The sequence below is a fragment of the Falco punctatus genome (assembly GCF_963210335.1).
Source record: "Falco punctatus genome assembly, chromosome: Z".
Lineage (NCBI taxonomy): Eukaryota > Metazoa > Chordata > Aves > Falconiformes > Falconidae > Falco > Falco punctatus.
This window is the reverse complement of record NC_137586.1, coordinates 29,063,735-29,083,461: the sequence shown is the minus strand read 5'-3', so window position 1 is coordinate 29,083,461 and position 19,727 is coordinate 29,063,735. Positions and strand designations below refer to the sequence as shown.

The window sequence follows — 19,727 nt, the reverse complement described above, 5'->3', positions numbered from 1 at the left end:
AGCTTTGCAGGGAAGGACCCAGAGGTCCTAAAGGACCATAAACATATTAGTCCTAGGAGACCATGATTTCAGCCAAGTTGGACATAAGCCAGCAATGTGACCTGCTGGCAAAGAAGGCTAATGTCATCCTGGGGTGCACTAGGCAGAGTATTGCCAGCAGGTTGAAGGAGATGATCCTTCTGCTCTTTTCAGTGCTAGCGACACATGGCCTGGGTTTTGTGTCCAAGCCTGGGCTCCCCAGTACAAAAGAGACATGGACATATTGCAGAGAGACAAGCCAAGGGCCACAAAGGTGAGGAAAGGGCTGGAGAATCCTGTGAGGAAAGGTAGAGAGAGCTGGGACTGTTCAGCCCAGGGAAGGGAAGACTCAGGGTGGATCTTATCAATGCATATAAATATCTGAAGGGAGAGCATAAAGAAAACAGAGCTACTCTTTTCAGTCGTGCACAGTGACAGGACCAGAGGCAATGGGAACAACCTGAAACACTGGAGGTTCCACCTAAACACTTTTTTACTGAGGGTGACTTAGCCCCGGCACAAGTGTCCTAGAGAGGCTGTAAAGTCTGCCTCCATGGAGGCTGTCAAAAGCCATCTGGACATGGTCCTGGACAGCCAGCTCTAGGTGGCCCTGCTTGAGCAGAGGGGTTGGACAAACTGACCTCCAGAGTCAAGATGGACAAGTTGATCTCAGCCATTCTGTGATTCTGTGAAATAAATGAGCAGATACTTCGGTCAGTTCATAATCTATCCCTGTAAACCAGAAATAGGAGATACATGCTTTGGCAACTGGGAAAAAACATGTTGAACTCCACTGAAAAACTGGGGAAAAAATAGAATATAAAAGTTAATGAAATGTCCCAGTATTTCCTATAGCCAAATTAAAAGGTTTTCAAACAAAACCAGTAGGCAGAAACAAGACTAGTTAGCCTTACCTCAGTGCCTGGTAAGATCATGGAACAGAATTCTCCTAGAAGATATGTTGAAGCATATGGAATACAGGGAGGTGATTAAAGATAGCCAACATGGCTTCACCTAGGGCAAATCGTGCCTGACTGATCTAGTGGCCTTCTACAATGGAGTGACTGCATCAGTGCACAAGGGAAGAGCAACTGATGCCAAGTAACTGGACTTCTGTACGGTTCCCCACTACTCTCTTACCTCTAACTTGGAGAGACATGGATTTGATGGACAGACTGTTAGTTGGATAAGGAACTAGCTGGATTGCCGCATCTAAGGAGTTGCGGTGAATGGTTCAATATGCAAATGGAAACTATTAAGAAGTGGTGTTACTCAAGGGTAAATACAGGGACGGGTACTATTTAATGTATTTATTAATTACATCAATAGTGGGACTTGGTGCACCCTCAGCTAGTTTGTGTCAAGCTGAGTGCTGTAGTTGATTCACTTGAGGGAAGCGATGCCATCCAGAGGGACTCTTGACAGGCTTGATGGGTGGACCCATGTGAACCTCCTGAAGTTCAACAAGGCGAAGCGCAAGGTCCTGCACCTGGGTCAGGGCAACTCCCAAGATCAGTACAGACTGGAGCATGAACAGGTGGAGAGCAGCCCACCAGGGAAGGACTTAGGGATATTGGTGGATGAAAAATTGGACATGAGCCAGCAATGTACACTTGCATTGTATCCTGGGCTGCATAGAAAGAAGTGTGGCCAGCAGGTCAATGGAAGTGGTTCTCCTCCCTCTACTCTGCCCTCCTGAGAGTCCACCTGGAGTACAGCATCCAGCTCTGGGGCCTCCAGTACAAGAAAGATGTGGACCTGTTAGAGCAGGTCCAGAGGAGGGCCACAAAAATGATCAGAAGGATGGAACAACTCTTCTGTGAAGAAAAGCTGTGAGAGGTGGGGTTGTTCAGCCTGGAAAAGAGAAGGCTCTGGGGAGACTTCTTGTGGCCTTTCAATACTTAAAAGGGCCATTATAAGAAAGATGGAGGGAGACTTTTTAGCAGGGTCTGCAGTGATAGGACAAAGGGTAATGTTTTTAAACTAAAAGAGGGTAGACTCAGACTAGATAAAAGGAAGAAATTTTTTATGGTGAGGTTGGTGAAACACTGGACCAGTTGCCAAAAATCTTGTAGATGCCCCATCACCAGAAACGTTCAAGGTCAAGTTGGACTGGGCTCTGAGCAACCTGATCTAGTGAAAGATGTCCCTGCCTGTGGTAGGGGGCGGGTTGCACTACGAGATCTTTGAAGATCCCTTCCAACTCAAACCTTTCTACAGTTCTAAGAAGCAAATCTGATCTTTATACTCCCTGCATATGCAACTCCAAGTAATTTCCCCCAGAGGATTTTAAAAATCAGCTTCTCATTTATTTTTACGGAAGTCTTAAGAAAACTGGCCATAAACCGTTACTAACAGATTGTTATACGTAACATACAAACCGCATAGACATCCTACTTTTTTTATCTTTACTCTGTTATTAGTGTTTAATATCCTCTGTATGAAATACAAAACCATGACTTTTTCACACATGCGGTATGTAAGAAGTAGCCTTTTCCCATAGCATTACAAATTGGAATTTTTTAACCTCTCTTAAAAGCCATAGTGCACTGTATATTTAAGGTATGGGTTTTAGATTAAATCAAATGTGTTATTATTTGATTGCTTGAAAAAATTGTCTTGAATATAAATCTGCAAAGGCTTATTAACTTGTTATCCTCACTTCAGTTCCCAAGGTGCAACTCATTAAAGCAGGATTCCACTGCTTCATCAAGTGTGCTGTCCTTTATGACTCTTGTTTTTGAATTAGGTTGACTCAGTAAAAACCAACACAGGATTTTTAATACTACCACTGTCCTGACATTACATATAATAAGGCTATGGCTCAATGGTCATACTTGATAAGAAGGATCTATCTACAAGCAGCTTTTAAAACTTTGTAAGTATCATTGTGTTCTAGGTATGCAGCAAACACATGGAAAATGCCTTTGCTATTAGCAGACTGGTAATTTTATTAAGGTTTTTGTAATGTATTACTTTATGTAAGAAATCGACTATGAGAATTTACCACATTTTTTTAAAATGCACTAGATCTTTATACTTAGTACATCAACCTATTGTACGTACAAAGGACTGAAGTTCTCCCTGCAGCTTATTTAATATATTTAAAGTTTAAAAATAAAAATTGATCAGAAGAAATAGCTTGGCCTAGACAATGGAGTCTGGACAATGCTTTTAAGTAATTAGCAATTCATTATATCCATATTCTAGGGGGTTTATTGAAATTCAATCAATAGATGCTGGCCTCAGCCCCATAAAGGGGTTACATTGAACAGATATCTGCTATATCAGTGTACATAGGAAATGGCCTGCTCTGCCACTGAAACCATTTTGCACTGTACCTGACTTCTCTGCCACAGCCTTTGTTGCCATTGAGGGAAGTTTCTTGTGAACTCAGAACCAAGACTTTGTACAATATAAGATTTAAACTGACATTTTCATTTCAGGTAGAAATAATGTAAATGTCATCATTAATGTAAAGTAGAATTTAGTGTATAAATTTACCAATGTAAAATACAATTTGAGAATTACGTAGGGGGTTGACTTTTATTGTAGGCTTTTTAAAGTTTGAAAGCTTCAGTGTTAATATTGATAGTATGGGTTTTGGGTTTTTTTTAATATAACTCTATACATGTAAACCTTAAGTACACTTCTTAAAACCAGAACAGGAAAAGAAAATTTTGTTTGGCAAGTGGACATTTTCAGGGAGAGGGAAATGAAATGATAGAATTAAATGCTAAAAATGTGTTTTATAACACCTGCAAAATGCAGACATTAGCTGTCTGTAAAGACAATTGAGGAGTATGTCTATTGGGAGGGTTTTTAATTGCATGAAGCACATGACTGAAAGTTGTGCTACATTAGGGAGCTGTATTGCTGCTCTTGATAGTTTTGTTTTGTAATTTATGTATTGAAATGTTTTGAATCTATAGCATTGCTGGCAAGGGCCCCAGGTAGGTGCCTAAAGCACTGTTTTCCTCACTTGAAGTCAAAAAAAATAGCTATTACTGCAAGGTCTATGTGAAAGATGAAATAGCAAACTGCACTACCTAAATAAAAGTAATAAAAATAGAAAAACTCTTCTGTGAATGCTGTGATTATCGTAAGACACTGCTAAGGCAAACTTACTAAAATTCAGTTTTTGTGGTCTCTCAAATGTACAGTGCTCAGCTGGTATGTTAGAACCCATGCTTTTAGCAAAGGTTAGTTGTTTTTTCTCAGCAGTTCACAAAATTATTTTTCAACTTTCTTGGTTTCTGAATACAAATACTGTAATTGGAAAGGAGACACATTTACAGGATGCCATCAAGGTAACTTTTAATTATTATCTTGGACTCAATAAGGATGATCTGCTTTTTCATGTCCCATGCTCGCTTCAAACGACCACAGACACCCAATACCCTCTGAGAGCACCACAAAGGTCTCTTACTATTGCACATTAATGAGTGGTTCTTCCCCTTCCTTTGCCTGATGCAGAAGGCTATTTAGAAAGACAGTCACAACTTACTTTTGAGTGATACTTTAAGCTGCATGTTGAAGAACATATCAAGTTGGACTGGAATTTAATTTCTCATGTAATAGAAAAAATGTTATTTGAAGAGGATGTTTTCTGAGGTTCTTCTCAGTTTTCATCAACTTAGCTCTGGGTAATACACAGGTAAGTAGTAGGAATGCTGTCTAACATGAGGGACACTAGTGACTTACTCCTTCACTTCTACTTATGAGATGAACATCATTATATGTAAAAGTTACCCATTAAAACAGAAGGAACTACTCACATACAAGCATTAAAAATATACGTGCATGCAAGTCTTTGCAAGATCAAAAAAGGCAGGAAGCAACAGGTTGGGGCAACAGAGACCAGATGGGTGGAAGGAAGAATAAAGTGACAGGAAGACATGGCTATGTGGGCAGGTTGCATATGCAACTTACAAGTTTGAAGGCATCTGAAGGCCTGATTTTAAAGTTTGACCTTGTTGTAAATGAATGTGATGCTTGTAATGTAACAGCTGTTCCTGAAGCATCTGCAGCTCCAGTATTCATCAGTGATAACTCACACTAACTAGTGTTGTTGATGAGGCTACTAACAAGATTTCAGATCATATCATTGCTGAATTTTACAGAACAGTGTTTAGCATAGATCATAAGGTGGTCAGGTATTCATCATGCTTCACTGAAAACATCAGAGTACACTTTATGTAACTAGCAGGGAGGTGGCTAATGTCACAGAATCACAGAATGGTCAGTTTTGAAAGGGGCCTTTGGAGACCACCTAGTCCAACCGCCTGCTAAAGCAGGTTCACCTACAGCAGGTTGCACAGGATCATGTCCAGGTGGGTTTTGAATGTCTCCAGAAAAGGAGACTCCATAACCTCTCTGGGCAGCCTATTCCAGTGCTGTGTCACCCTCAAAGTAAAAAAGTTATTCCTCGTATTCAGAAGGAACTTTTTCTGTTTCAGATTGTGCCTGTTGCCCCTTGTCCTGTCACTTGGCACCACTGAAAAGAATCTGGCCCCATCCTCTTAACACTTGCCTTTAAGACATTTGTAGACATTGATAAGGTCCCCTCTCAGTCTTCTCTGCTCCAGGCCAAAGAGCCCCAGCTCTCTCCGCCTTTCCTCATAAGGGGGATGCTCCAGTCCCCGTATCATCTTTGTAGCCCTTCACTGCACCCTCTGCAGTAGTTCCCTGTCTCTCATGAACTGGGGAGCCCAGAGCCGGACACAGCTCTCCACACATAGCCCCACCATGGCAGAGTAGAGGGCAAGGATAACCTCCCTTGACCTGCTGGCCATGGTCTTCCTCATGAACCCCAGGATCCCACTGGGCTTCTCAGCTACAAGGGCACACATTGTACTGAGGAACTAATACAGAGCCTAAAATTCTGCTGGTCCTCATAAAAACAGAATATCAATTAGTCAAGTCACTGGCACAAGGAAGAGACAGGGAAGAGCTTGCATGCAAATCTGTAGTAAATGGAGAGTAATTATACAGGCAATGTAATAATTGTTGTAAATGATGCCTTGCCAGTAACATCCAACTTTCACTAAGAGTTGCATTTTGAGGAAGTAAACTCAGGAACTCTGAAGAAAGAGGAACAAAATTTGATAGCTGTAAATTAGCCTTTTCTGTACAGGCAAGAAAGCTAACACAATAACATATTATTCCTCTTATTTTGAAAGTTCCTTAAAAAAAACCCCAAACCACCACAATAAAAACACTTCTTGTGAAGATATATCACTCTACTGCCAGTAGAACAAACTGCACTTGAGTCATGTAAAAATTACCAATTACCTGTTCTTTTTGAAGAAAGGGAAACATGATGTTCTGCTAGCAAATATGTGATTTCTACCATACTGTGTCAAAGAGAATAGTCTTACTTGGGAAATAAACATGTAGATTATTAAATTGGAATCACATTCAGAACACAATGAATAAACATATTTGAACATTTAATTTGGTACAAAAATTACTTAATATTTCACTGTTGAATCAAAGAAAGAAATAAAAACCCCAATAGTTTAATTTCACTACAGTTCTTACTAGCATAACTGTTGTGAGCCTTTGTGACATGAAGCCTGATTAATTGTTATGATTCCACTACTCTGTAAGGCTTCAGTCATACAGATGAACAGTGACCATCACCACAGCTGGGAAGAGCTGCCAGAAGGCTGACTCTAAAAATAGGAAGAAAGAAAATAACTCAAACCCTCTAAATATCAGCCAGTTATGCTCTTTATTTAAGCAAGTCTCCAAATGATCAGGAATCATGGCGGGATCCTGTAGTGAACTGCTCATCATGATGGCTTCTCAATGTGATGTCTCACCCTTGTGAATATTCCACCATAAATTTAAAATTAATTCCCAAAGGATACAGAAAGGTACACCGATGCATATTCTGCCATGGGAAAGGCACATCACAGCAGAGCTAATTTTATCCTCTGCAACTGCAAACCCCATGTGTTCTAATAAATTGCTGAGGAGGTGGAGTTTCTCTGCATACTTTTCTCTCTGGCACAGAGACTTACCCTCAGTTTATACTACCATTATGCTGTTTTTCTTTTATGTGTCAGCAAACTCAGTTACCTTGTATTTATATCAACACCCTGGAAACACAGTTTTTGTCTCTGATAACAAGACTCTTGAAAAGGAGGCCTGTGTGTTCCTTCAACCTAAAGATACAAAAATAATTGTCTTGTTTCTTATGCCAGACCTGCTGAGAGTCAGCACTTTCCTGGTAAAAGACACGAAAGTCTAGCAGGCAGCAAGCTTAGATGCAAGAGTACAGTGTTCCAACAGGTGAACTCTCATTTATTTGGTTTAGGGGGGGAAGCAGGAGCATAGACTTATTTTCAGTCATCAGGAGGATTTTTTCTTTTCATAGATGAAAGGGCAAAAAGAAAAAAAAAATCCCAGGGATGTATGTCATTGCAATATTGATGCCCAACATAAACCTCTCACTTCCCAGCAGCGCCAGTTCAGGCACCAGGTGACTCTCCCCGTCGGTGCGGAGGAGGAACTCCGAGCCTTGCCCCGCCGCCTGGGGTGCGGCTGGTCGTCTCCTGCCCGAGGACACGCACCCGCAGCCGGCTTCGCCACGTACGCCCCGCCGGAGCACCAAGCGCACTGCCCTGCAGCAGCGCGCCCCGGGGCCGCACCTCCCCGGGGCCGGGGCAGGGCCGGCGGGGGCCGGGGGGGCCGCCCGGAGCTGCCGGCAGCGGGCGCGGCGGGGCCAGCCCGGTTATCTGGAGCGGGCAGATGGCTCCACGCCTCGGGGGTCTCCCGGGAAGGTGCCGTCGCGGCCCCGCTCCCGCAGCCCTATCGCCTGCTTCGGCCGGGTCTCGGTGTAGCACTGGCGAGGAGTAACTGCGAGCTACGAGGAAAGCTCCTTACCTGTTGATTTTCAGGGCGAACGCCCTCCTGTCTGCGGCGGGTAAGGTCGCCATGCGGGAGAGCAGCCGCGGGTGCCGGCGAGGAGCGACGCCGGCTGTACGCACGACGGGCGGATTTATTTCATTTATTTAGTTTTCTTAATTACATGCTCCGAGCTAAAAACCCGACGGTCCTCTGACAGTTCTGGGCGGCAACTTCCGCATTTCACCTTCCTCACCGAAATCGGCCAGAGTGGGAGGGATCTGCCCCTGTGCACCGCTGGCATCGCACCCCCGCCGCTGGCCCGCCGGCCGGCAGCGCCCGGCCCCGGCCCGGCCCCGCGGGCGTGCTGCGCCGCTCGCCGATGGCTCCCGGGGGCCCCCGCCGCGGCGGCACCGCGCCCGCGCACCGGGGGCGGCAGGAGTTTCGCCTCCCAGTTCGACGCAGGGCACCCCGAACCGCCCGTGGATACGCCGGAGGGAAGCGGCAGGGAAGGCAAGCGTTTAAGCAGGCGCAGCAAGAGCCGGGGGAGGGAAGGCGCCTTGTACCTGCGAACGCTCCCAGCTGCGGGAATCTTTGCGCGTCCCCCCAGTTCTTTTTCGCTTGGAAACCGCGTAGCGGAGATCGGACACCCCCGCCCGGGGGTCGAACGCTGGTCTCCGGCGTCGGGCGAGGAAGCGGCGCGCACCGCTGGGCGCCGCCGGGCACGGCTGCGCGCCATAGCGGCCCCAGGCGCCGCTGGCTGCCCCAGCCCGTCCCCCGGCGGAGCAAGCCCGGCCGCCGGGCAAGGCAGGGCAGGCCGGGGCAGGGCTGCTCGGGGCAGGGCAGACCGGTGCCCTCCGCGCAGAGGAGGTAGCCAGGGTCCTTTCCTCGGCCCCGCCGGCACATGGATGGAGCTGCTCAGGCAGGTGGAGACAGTAAATAGATGTCAGCCCTTCACCTGGGACAATAGTTTGCCACTACACACAAGCACCCAGCATATATCTCTGAACTACTTGAGTGTGTAAGGAAAACTCACATGTACCAACACCAGATACCAGCCCAGCTTGGCACAAAGCAGGTCCCACTGCTGTTCTCTTCACCTGCACTTACAGCTCAATTTTTTAAAAAGGTCATTTTTATTAAGTGTGTGGTTGTTACAAAGTGTTTCCTGACTGGTATTTTTCTCTCAGCCTTGGTGTAGGCTTCACTGCTTCTGCAGAGAAGCAGAACTCTGACTTAATTTGAAAGGGAAACAGAAGCCAAACATGGTTTCTACACATGAATTCTGGGGCAGCAGAGGCAATTTGGGTTTAGGTTGTCCTGTTTTTATTAAGTCCATGCCTTGGTGGCAACAACGTCGGGATTCATCCATCAAAAAGCAGTCACAGCTTATCTCTCCATTCCCAGTGAGCTGGACGGTGTCTAGAGGAAAACGGTGTGATGTAAGGCAAGGAATGGAAGATTGTCACACCGTGAAGGCCTAAAATTGTGCTACTAACAATTTACCTTTTACTCTGCAGGTTTCACAATTTTTTAGAGCACCATTAAGTATGGGTAGTCTCAAATACAAATGTTAAAACCTATGGTCTTTGAACAGCACTGCCTATGTGCCCTTAAGGAAGTACAGAAAGACTGAAGAGGTGAAAGATTTAACAAAACCCAGAAGTAAATAAAAAGAGTTGAAAATGGAAATAAGTATGGGTATATTTTGAGGGGAAAAAACCACAAGAATCTACAGCAGAATGACATCTATGTAAGTCTAAAAACTTTGGAAAGAAAGTATTAAAATCTACCATTAATGGAACTGCATTAACTAAAAAACAGAAGAATAAATTAGACACTTCATTGCACAGAACTTAAACACCACACCCATCCTTTCTTTACATCACCAATATAAAGCTAAGGCCACTTACCTAGGTGAAAGTTGAACTTAAATATTACTTAGTTACAAATCACTGATACATAGCTGTGATCTGGCATGCGTGCTGGTGACAAGAGTGCTTGATGTCAGAGATACTGCCTGTGGCAAGACACTGCTTCATACCACCTTTCTTCTCGTCTGCACTTGCACACGTTTGTTGAAGGATGATCACTGCCTTCACGACTCTCTTTGGTGCATGAACTTGCTGTGGTTTCAGTAGATGTGTTACTGCTCTACAAGAAACCGAAGGTGTGCAGCCTGCCTTCTGACAGGCAGCTGCAATCACATTGGGTCAACAGTGGAAAGAAGCAAGAAAAATACGACCTTTGTAAAATGTTAATAGACCCATTTCATTTAAATGGACACATCCATTTTTGAGAGCCTAATTTGAGACACCCAAAGTTTAACTTTTTCATGGAACAGTGGTGTGCATTCCTAGGCTACTTGGAGTTGATGGCCTCAGCACTGTTCAAAGCTACACAACCAAAATGCAGCTTAAGTATTTATTATAACATCTTGGCCTTTCTAGTATACTTACTCTCTTTGCTCTTACAGGAAATTGGTGGTCAGAGGAGCTTCTCTTCTATTTGCTTTTCAGGATTTTATCTTAGAGTTTTTATATAACCCATGCTCTTTAAGATGCCATGAAATAACCATGAAATAAACATCACTTTGTCAATTTTTGTTGGCTGTCTAGACCACTGCCAGACAGACAAGAAACACTTATGTACTCTCTGTGCATGTTGAGATGGGCTCTTTCAGTTCCACCTTGTTCTATCTCCTGTATATAAGAAGGAAAATCAGAGGAAAAAAATGTTAGGCAGCTCTCCACTAGCACAGTAGGTCCTTGCTATCACATGAAATCACTTTCTCTTGGCTTAATGGTGCATTATGTTTAACTGTCCCTAGGAGGGCTGCTCATCCACAGTAGGAAGTCAGATCTTTTCTGTTTCTCAAAATACTGCCTTTGAAAACCATATCCATCCTTCTCCTTGTTTAATTGCAAAAGCTTCCATGAAGTGTTGTGCCTCTGTTTCTAACTCACAAGATAAAGAGGGAAAATGTAAACAATCAAAAAAAACCCCAGGTAGCTCTATTCTGTACATTGTCTGGTTGTAGAGACAATAAGACAACAGATTTGGTATTAGATAGATTTCACATTTGTCCTTCTGTTCACAGCAGGTCCCACAAAAGGAACTGGATGTTCTTTTGCTGACATCTGTGGTTAATTGGGTTTGGGATGTTGCTTTCTGTTTGTTTGTTTAAGAGAGGAAGATAATTCTTCTAGTTGTATCTCCAGAACTGCTAACCACTCAACAAGAAAACACTACCTAATGTTTTATTGAAGGTATTAAAAAGAGTCCAGGCTTCATCTTAACAGCTCATATGAACCTTCCTTGATTGCCAAATCTGGCCACACAAATTGAGCTAGCAGCAATGCAGATAACATCCCAGTCTGCACAAATATACACATTTATGAATGATACAACTATTAATTTTGTAGTTGCATACATTTTTTGTAAGCATGGACAAAAGTATTACTGAAAATATTTTGTCACATGCAGGAAAAAATGCCTGAGGAGACACACAAAAGTTAAGGTTTCCAAAACTGCTAGTATATTCAGCAAGTACAGACTAAACACTTAAATAATGTTTTCATCTCTTTGGATGAACTAAATTATCAGCAGCCTACTTCAGCATATGAGCAGCAAAACTCATCAAATATTCCTTTTCATTGATTATGTCAGCAATTCCATTGCCTGGGCAGGGGGAGCAAAAAAAAAAAAAAAAAAAAAAAAAAGAAAAAGAAGTAATTTTGTTACAAAGTTTACAGGATTTTAATTCATTGGTGTACCTCCAGATGAGACAAATCAATTTTTTAAGCTATATTATCCAATTAATTATAGTCAATAGTAATGCTCCAGCTTATTTTTAAACATTATTGTTCGAATTCCTTCAGCAAACAAACCTACTATATAGAAGGTCATGAAGTCTACCCATGCCTTCAGAACAAGAAGCAGAACAAGATCTTTCCAGTCAGGAGATAAAAAAAATGCTACCAAACCAGGTGCCAGTGAAGGCAGCACAAAATCAAAAGTGAAGAAAACAATGCAACTCAGAACAGGCCATGGTATTCAAAGTCTAGCTTGCTTGGATGGCAGCAGCTGTTGGTGGGTCTTGTACACAATACAGTAGAAAGCATGCTTATATTCACCATTTTCTCCTCCCCATCCTCCTGTTGCACACACATGCATCCCAAACAGTGGTCCTAATCATCACTGCATCACTTTGGCCCTAGGATCAGTCATAAAGCTGCACTTCCCTCTAATCCCTCTTGAGCTTCAAATGGTCTCACCACACTTCGGTCTTCCTCCTGCAACCTGACGTGGGGGCGGTGGATGCACAGCTGGTTGGTTGCTGTAGCTGGGCACGCTGAGGAGATGCAGGCCCAGCCACAAAGAGCAGCTGAGTGGTGGTAACCACAGCACAGGCTGGATATGAGCATCTGGGCAGAATGGCTACTGCTGCATATTGTTTTGAAGGAGTTTGCAAGGTAGGGTTAAGGACATGCTGGAAGAGACAGTAATGAACATTCTACACATCACCTACCAGGGGATTTTTTTTCTGTTAAGACACACATTTCCAAACATCTTTTTTCTTCAAAAAGTAAATTAGCAGTCACTTCTTCACTAGCTGTGGTATCCCTGCAAAGAATGCTGTTGTATTACAGCATCACACCCATCATTAAATTCAACTTTGTATCCCAGCACAGTCATGGATGACAAAACCTTGCTGAAGCTTTAGGTGTCACCTGCTTATTTGTAAGGAATGTACCTTTGATGCTCAACTAGCAACTGAGTTACATCCATGGGAGTTTTCTCAGCATCATTTATAATGGAAGTTTGCATTCATGGCAAAATACACCAGTGGTGTGTAACTTCAGTAATGCATAACTTCTAAGAATATCTGGAGGTTCACACCAACAGGACAACTGTGGTGATCTCAGTACCTGCCAGCAACACACAATGCCTGTCAATGTTTGCTCATATTCCACCTTCCTACAACACCACTAGCTAGAAAAGTACAATAGCTAGTGGAACTACTAGACACTTAAAGAATGCTGACATGCCATCAAGTTCAGTGCTTTCACGGGCACAGACCTTGATTGTAGCTGATAAAATCTAAGTGGTTTAATCAAGATTGTTTTAAACAAAAGATGTTATATGAAGTTTAGTAGGCTACGTCTCAGAAAAATGAGTGTAATTTTCATTATTCCTGCTGATGTATTAAACAGATTGGCAACGAAATACTGAACCTTCCTTAAAAAAAATAATTTAAAAAGTCACTCCTAGGTTTAAGTTTCATTTCTCTATTGGTGAAACAGGAGAAAGGGAACTTAGATCACTTTGCAGCCTTCTGTTTTTTCATAAAACAGTTGACTAAAAAAAAAAGAAAAGGCTATGTGAAAGCATAGCTTTTTTTTCCATTTGTCTGTGCAAATTCTTCTGCAGAAATAAAAAATGTTACTGGCCAGATCCTCAACAGAGAGTTTCTCAAAGAGAAACATTTCTTTGCCCACCTTAGCAGTAAATAGAACTTAAGCAGAGACAACATATATAGAATTTTCCCTTACTGTCACCATCTGCTTACATATCATTAGGCAACTTGCTGGATGATGAGCAATGAATTGTATGAAGGACTGAGTTGCCTGTTGCCCTTACTCTTTGCCTGGTGGGAAAGGGCCTGGGGGTGCTGGTCGGCAGCCGGCTGGGCATGAGCCAGCAGGGTGCCCAGGTGGCCAAGGAGGCCAGCAGCACCCTGGCTTGTAGCAGAAACAGTGTGGCCACAGGGCAAGGGAAGGGATTGTCCCCCAGCACTGGTGAGGCTGCCCCACAAATCCTGTGTTCAGTTTTGTGCACCTCACTACAAGAAAGACATTGAGGTGCTGGAGCGTGTCCAGAGAAGGGCAATGGGGCTGGGGAAGGGTCTGGAGCACAGGTCTTACAAGGAGCAGCCGAGGGAACTGGGGCTTTTAGTCTGGAGGAGACTCGGGGCCAGGGCTGGGGCCAGGGAATCTTCCTGCTCTCTACATCTACCAGAAAGGAGGTTATAGGCAGGTGGGGGTAGGCCTCCTCTCAGATAACTAGTGACAGGACAAGAGGCCTCAAGTTACACCAGGGGAGGTTTAGGCTGGATATTAGCAAAAATTTCTTCACTGAAAGGGTGGTCAAGCATTGGAACAGGCTGCCAAGGGAGGTGGTGGAATCACCATCCCCAGAGGTGCTTAAAAGACATGTAGATGTGGTGCTTAGGGACATGGTTTAGTGATGGACTTGCCAGTCCTGGGTTAATGGGTGGACTTTTCCAACCTAAATGATTCTATGATTCTATGATGTGTGTTGATATTTAAACCCCAACTATAATCCATACCTTTAATCTAATTGTCTTAGTTTCACCAGGTTTCATATCATAACAGCATATTGAGCACATGTCATAAAACAGTGTTAAAAAGCAGGTGCGCTGACTGAATTAAGCTCTTCCTTCTCTTGCACAGCGTGAATAATCTGCATTCTTCAAAGAAAAGTAAAGTCCAGTTGTCAGGAGAAGCTGTCAATCCGAGTACAGATAAGAAAATAGAGATAGTTTAATATAAAAATAAACACAGATAACAGGCAAGAAAGAAGTAAATGTACCCAGGGGAGTATGCAAATCATACTAAAGTTATGTTTCTGCTTGCTGGCTTACATTTTGAGACATACATGGGCCTGCTCAGCAGCTACTGAGCTGATATCAGAAGTGAACTTAATTTCTGTTTCCGCATTGTTTTGCAGGTTAATTATAATTCAAAAAATCTGGCACCACTGTATGATTTTGCAACAACCCCTTTCTCTGTGATGCTTGAACTACATTGTACTATACAGACTGGTAGTACCGTAAAGGAACCTCCTTCTCCAGCAGTCATGATCCTTTAAGACTGTCATATTCCACAGAATATTGAAAGACCAATGATTTTTTTTTCCTGTTGTTTCAATCAGATCATGCTCTACTTCCTACTGCATCAGGAAGCAGTAAGTTGTAATGCTCTTCAGTGCATCCTTTTCCCTATTTTCATGGCTCTTACAATCATCTTCCCCAACTCTCCTCCATTTTTGTTCATCATCCAACTCAGCCTGAAGCAAACAGCTTTGTTTGCAACGAGACCTTCAGTATGTGTGAAGGCTTATTTCAGTTGCAGCCACCTGAAGTAACAAGACTTCCTGGTATCCGTCAACACTTCACTGTTTTCTGATGTTGTATGTTTGGTCTACAAGTATCTTAAAATAAAACACTCCAGCTGTGTCACCCAGATTTAGGTTTGCTCTGCTCATTGTAGCTGCCACAAAAGAATATGCAGGTTTTGCATTTACCTTTACAAAGTAGGTTTTCTTATGCAGTTCAGCAGAAACACAAAGACAGTTAATACTCAGAGCAAAATTCTAATGTTTGAATATAATCTTTAAAGAAACCAAAAGGAAACGCAGAAACCACAGGATTTATTTTAGGTAATTTTGTTCAAAAGAAAAATAATGAGCAGTGTCATGTGACCTGATAAAAAGCAGAAGAGCTTAAAGAACCAGGACACTAGTTTCATCACCTTTTTCTTCCCCAGCACCAGATGTCTCACTGTCATGTAAATGAAATTTCAGAATTACAAATAGTCTAATTTTTGAAAGATGACTTTTACAGGCTTTTATACACTGTGTGATGGTAAGCTGATAGTTCCCAACACCTTTCTGATTTTTTTCTTCCTTTACCCCACAGCTTTCTTGTAGTGAAATTGTTAAGATTTCTTAGCTAATCCCTAATAACAGAACTAAATAATGTTGAGCAGCCTCAGGACAGAAAAACCATAAACCATTGTTCAGAGCTCTGCCAGATAGAGCTTTGAAAAAATTGCTCAGGTTTTTCCTATAAAACAGGGTGTGTCATTCAAGGGGATGACCCAAGTGGCTGAAACAAGGATGCAAAAAGATGCATTTTATCACATATCGGTCCTGAAACTTACAGATCAACAGACTATACTTACACCTTATAATGAATGGATGAGATTTACTGCCTTCCACAACAAAAGAAACTCCACAACTGGTTTGTGTTCAGCTACCCTTATTTACTGAAGTTACCTAGGCCTAAGACCTTGCTAAACTCTAAAGTTTTATGCTTGTACTGCTGCTGACACTCCACAGAGCTGGCTGAAGATTTATAGTGTAGAACAGCATGAGTTATTTTAACTACAATGAAAGGAAACTACAGCATTTCTTTCACAAATTTACTATCTGAACAATCATGTAGCCGCAGGTATTTCTATTGGAATAAAGTAAGTTGTGTCTCCAAGGCCAAGATGAATTAATGGCTTAAGTAAGTTACTTGACCACTCTTTAGACCACAGTTTTACATGCTTTTAACCAGAATGACTCAAGTAAAGGCAAAGTATTTAGAGTGGAATATCTTCAGTATTAAATAAATGTTTTAACCTACATAGGATGATTCAGGGATTAATACTAAGTATATTTATTGCCATACAAGCCAGCAAGCATACAAAGAAGATAAAGCCCGACATACTTCATCAGTCTGACCTCAAACTGGTGTTACTGGACCTTATCTGAGAGCAAAGAACCACACCTGGGGTCTGGGGAGCGTGCATCAGGCAAATCTCTTCTCCATGCCTCCTCCACTACTATTACATTTACACTTTTTGACATAAGAAATGGAAGGTGTATTACTGCTTTTCTAAAGCTACGGTCCACAAAAAGCTGGCGAGTTTACAACCCTGCTGAAATTAACTGCAGATAGGTCTTACACACGTAAATGCCTCCTTAATGTATCTAGTGGAAAACAGACAAAGCCGCCATTCAATTTGTAGCTTAAATTTATTTGATTATAAATAAAAGAGAGCACGTCCCCCCACCCAAGGTTTGCTGACCAAACCGGGACGTCTTTAGCGTTCCCCTTGGGTCAGAACCGACATTTATTTTCCTCAGACGGGGCTAAGGCGGATAGGCAGCGGAAGGACCCAGCCTCCTGGAGCGGCGGCTGACGGGCGGCACCCCACCACCGCCCCCCTCAGCCTGCCCCGCCGCCGGCCGCTAGCCGACGCAGCGCCCTCCCCTCCCCGCCCCGCCCCGCCCCTTCCCTCCCCTCATTCCCTCCTGCTGCGCCTGCGCGGCAGCGCGCGGGCCGAGGCCGCCCTGAGGGCCAGGGCGCACGCGCCGAGGGGCGACGCCGGTCCGTGACCCGTCGCGTGCGTGACGTGGGCTGCGTGGCGCCAGGCGGCGTCAGGGGGGCGCAGGTGAGTGGCGGGTCGCGGCGGGGCTGTGGGAAGGGGACGGTGGCTGTGGCGGTGGGAACGCGGCTGAGGGGCGAGCGGCGCCTTGCCCCGGGTGGCATCGCCGTATAGCCCGCCCTGCGCCTCTCCCTCCTCCCCAGCCGGGGCTGGCTAGGCTGCGCCGAGCGGCAGGGGCCCGCTCCCTCATGGAGGACGAAGACTGCCCCGACCTGGTCCCGATAGACGCCGGCAGCGCGGAGGAGACCGAGTCCGGCCTCAGCGAGAAGATCCCCGTGACGATCATCACGGGATACTTGGGTGAGGAGCGGCCCGCCCCGCTTCCCTGCCGGCGGCTGCCGGTGCTGTGCGGCGGGCCTGCGGGCTTCGGTTCGTGGGCGTCGGGAGGCCCCCGAGTGAGAGCTGGGCGGCGGGGCGGGCGGGGAGGTGCCCCGGCAGGGCGGGCGGCAGCCGCCGTGCCCGCGGCCGGGTGGCTGCGCGAGGCCCTGGCGGCAGGGCGGGCGGGAGCGCCGCTCGTTCAGCGCTGCACCGCGTTCTCCGCGCAGGGACCTCACGCCGCGCCTGGTAAGCACGGTTCCGGTTAGGTTTGCAGACCAGCTTTGAACAGCTGCACAAGCTCCTGTTGCTGGTTTTATCAGCCTGTTCACAGGGTCCGATTTGTTCCAGTCACGTTTGACAAAACGCTTTTTGCCTTTTCACGTCAGAATAGTGCAGTGTATTTGTCTCGATTAAGTGCAGACTGAGTTGCAATCTTACGAATGTGAGGCTTAGCTCTTAGCTTCCTCTCTTAAACCTGCGCAGTTATTGGGAGCTTCAGGTATAGTTAGGTATGGTGAAGAGGAGGTTACATTTTGCATTGTCAAGTTGTAACAGTTGTAGTGCATTGTACTCTCAGAAAACCCTAAAGGCAGGGAAGGAAGGTTGCGTACCGACTTCACTTGGCTGTGATTTTGTGCATGTTAGTAGTGTGGTATTAGAGGTTTTTCAAATGCCTTGCTTAACAGTGCCTTGTCTAATGAAGTTAATAGTACATCAGTGATTATTGATGACAAAAGGGCTGGTCAGAAAAAACAGTGGGAGGGAGAAGAATAAGTGCACCTTTTATTAAGAGAAACAAAAATGCGTTTTCTAGGAAAAGACAGCCCAGCTAGTAGGGGACTTGAAAGTTTATCAAGCACCGACACTTAGTGGATGGAAAACTAGGGTCTTGTAAAGCTGAGACTTAAAGTGCTGATAGTTCCGTGGGGTCAAGTGTCTCTACAAATTAATTTTTACGGTGTTACAGTAGAACACCAGGATACAGGAATGAAAACTTGTATGTCAAAAGAGATCAGATTTGTTCAAAGCATGCCTGTGTGTGACAGTATTTCCTTTTTATTTGAAAATTCAAGCTTTTTAAAAACATTTTAATAGAAATGTGGTCTGTGTTCTAGGAGCTGGGAAAACAACTCTTTTAAATTACATACTGACAGAACAGCATGATAAAAGAATAGCAGTTATTCTGAATGAGTTTGGAGAAGGTATGTAAACCCGCATAAACTTTTTTTTTTAGCTGTACAATGACAAAATATATAAAATTTCTGGAAATCAAAAGCATAGTAGTTTTAAATCAATTACTGAAATTATGGATGTACCTCAGTCTTCAGAGGGGCAGAAAGTCTTTTGGCTGGTGTTCATAAAATAATGCTATGCATTAATCTGTTTTGTACATAAATTCGGTCCCTCAGAGTCAATGAACATATCACCCTGTTGGAAATGCTGTACCTCCAGTTGTCCTACTCAGTTTCAAGCAAGTGGAAATTAAAATGATGTGTTGGTAGATAATATTTTCTTTTCTTTCCTTTCCTCTCAGCCACTTACAGATCACAAATTATCCTAGACTGAGAAAGTGGGGAGATGTCTGCTTGGTGTCTGTAGTTCTTTGAACTCTTTGCTTTCCTTCTCAGGATTTTTAACTTTATGGCTATAACTTCATATCTGTACCATAGTCAGTGTTGTTTATAGTTTGCACTGTGGTGGTGGTGGTATTTTGTTTGTTTTCATCAGAAAAGATGACCATTTTTCTGGTCATGGAGCCTGAAATAAAATGTATAGACAGAGCCTTTATTTGATATAGAGGTAGAGGCTGCCTTCCCTTTCCTTTAGAAAAGTAGTGGCACTTATGCAGTATTTCTGTCGTCTGGTTTTTGGTCTTTGTTGGACCAACTTGACTTCGGCTTTTAAATTTCTCATAAAATCGAAAATACTAATTTCTGAAGAACGTCAGAAACATGGTATACATTTTTACTCCTGGATATTTTTTTTTTCTTCTGAGACCAACTTGAATTTCATATCTCTTTTGCAGGCATTGTTGTACGAATTCATAGATTAAAATTACAGTACTACTTATATTTCCAGGAAGTGCCTTGGAGAAATCCCTGGCAATCAGTCAAGGGGGAGAACTCTATGAAGAATGGCTGGAGCTCAGAAATGGCTGCCTGTGCTGTTCAGTAAAGTAAGGAAGGAGACTACTGAATAGGTTCTTACAGTGGGTTTTGGGGAAATAGAGGACAGATGACATCCAGGGTTTGATTCCTAAAACTGAATGGTAGTATTATTGATTGAGACTTTTAT

The 19,727-nt window shown here is 43.8% G+C and overlaps 2 protein-coding genes across 5 annotated transcripts in view; one reads left to right on the top strand and one right to left on the bottom strand.

The window, feature by feature from the left end:
- Nucleotides 1-8,354, bottom strand: part of DOCK8 (dedicator of cytokinesis 8) — a 94,878-nt gene extending 86,524 nt beyond the window's left edge. Inside the window, exon 1 of the mRNA XM_080372214.1 lies at nucleotides 7,912-8,354. Within this exon, the coding sequence (XP_080228340.1) occupies nucleotides 7,912-7,964 (53 nt within the window). The 5' untranslated portion in view covers nucleotides 7,965-8,354. The remainder of the gene's footprint in view (nucleotides 1-7,911) is intronic.
- Nucleotides 8,355-17,128: 8,774 nt separating this feature from the next.
- The window catches only part of LOC308056612 (zinc-regulated GTPase metalloprotein activator 1A-like), a 28,935-nt gene continuing 26,336 nt past the window's right edge, over nucleotides 17,129-19,727 (top strand). For 2 of the 4 annotated variants that reach the window (XM_080372247.1, XM_080372246.1), the window contains exons 1-3: nucleotides 17,129-17,414; nucleotides 18,548-18,634; nucleotides 19,512-19,608. In XM_080372247.1, the coding sequence (XP_080228373.1) occupies nucleotides 17,303-17,414; nucleotides 18,548-18,634; nucleotides 19,512-19,608 (296 nt within the window). In that variant the 5' untranslated portion in view covers nucleotides 17,129-17,302. The remainder of the gene's footprint in view (nucleotides 17,415-18,547; nucleotides 18,635-19,511; nucleotides 19,609-19,727) is intronic. The other 2 variants (XR_013924887.1, XM_080372245.1) reach the window with 2 other exon arrangements.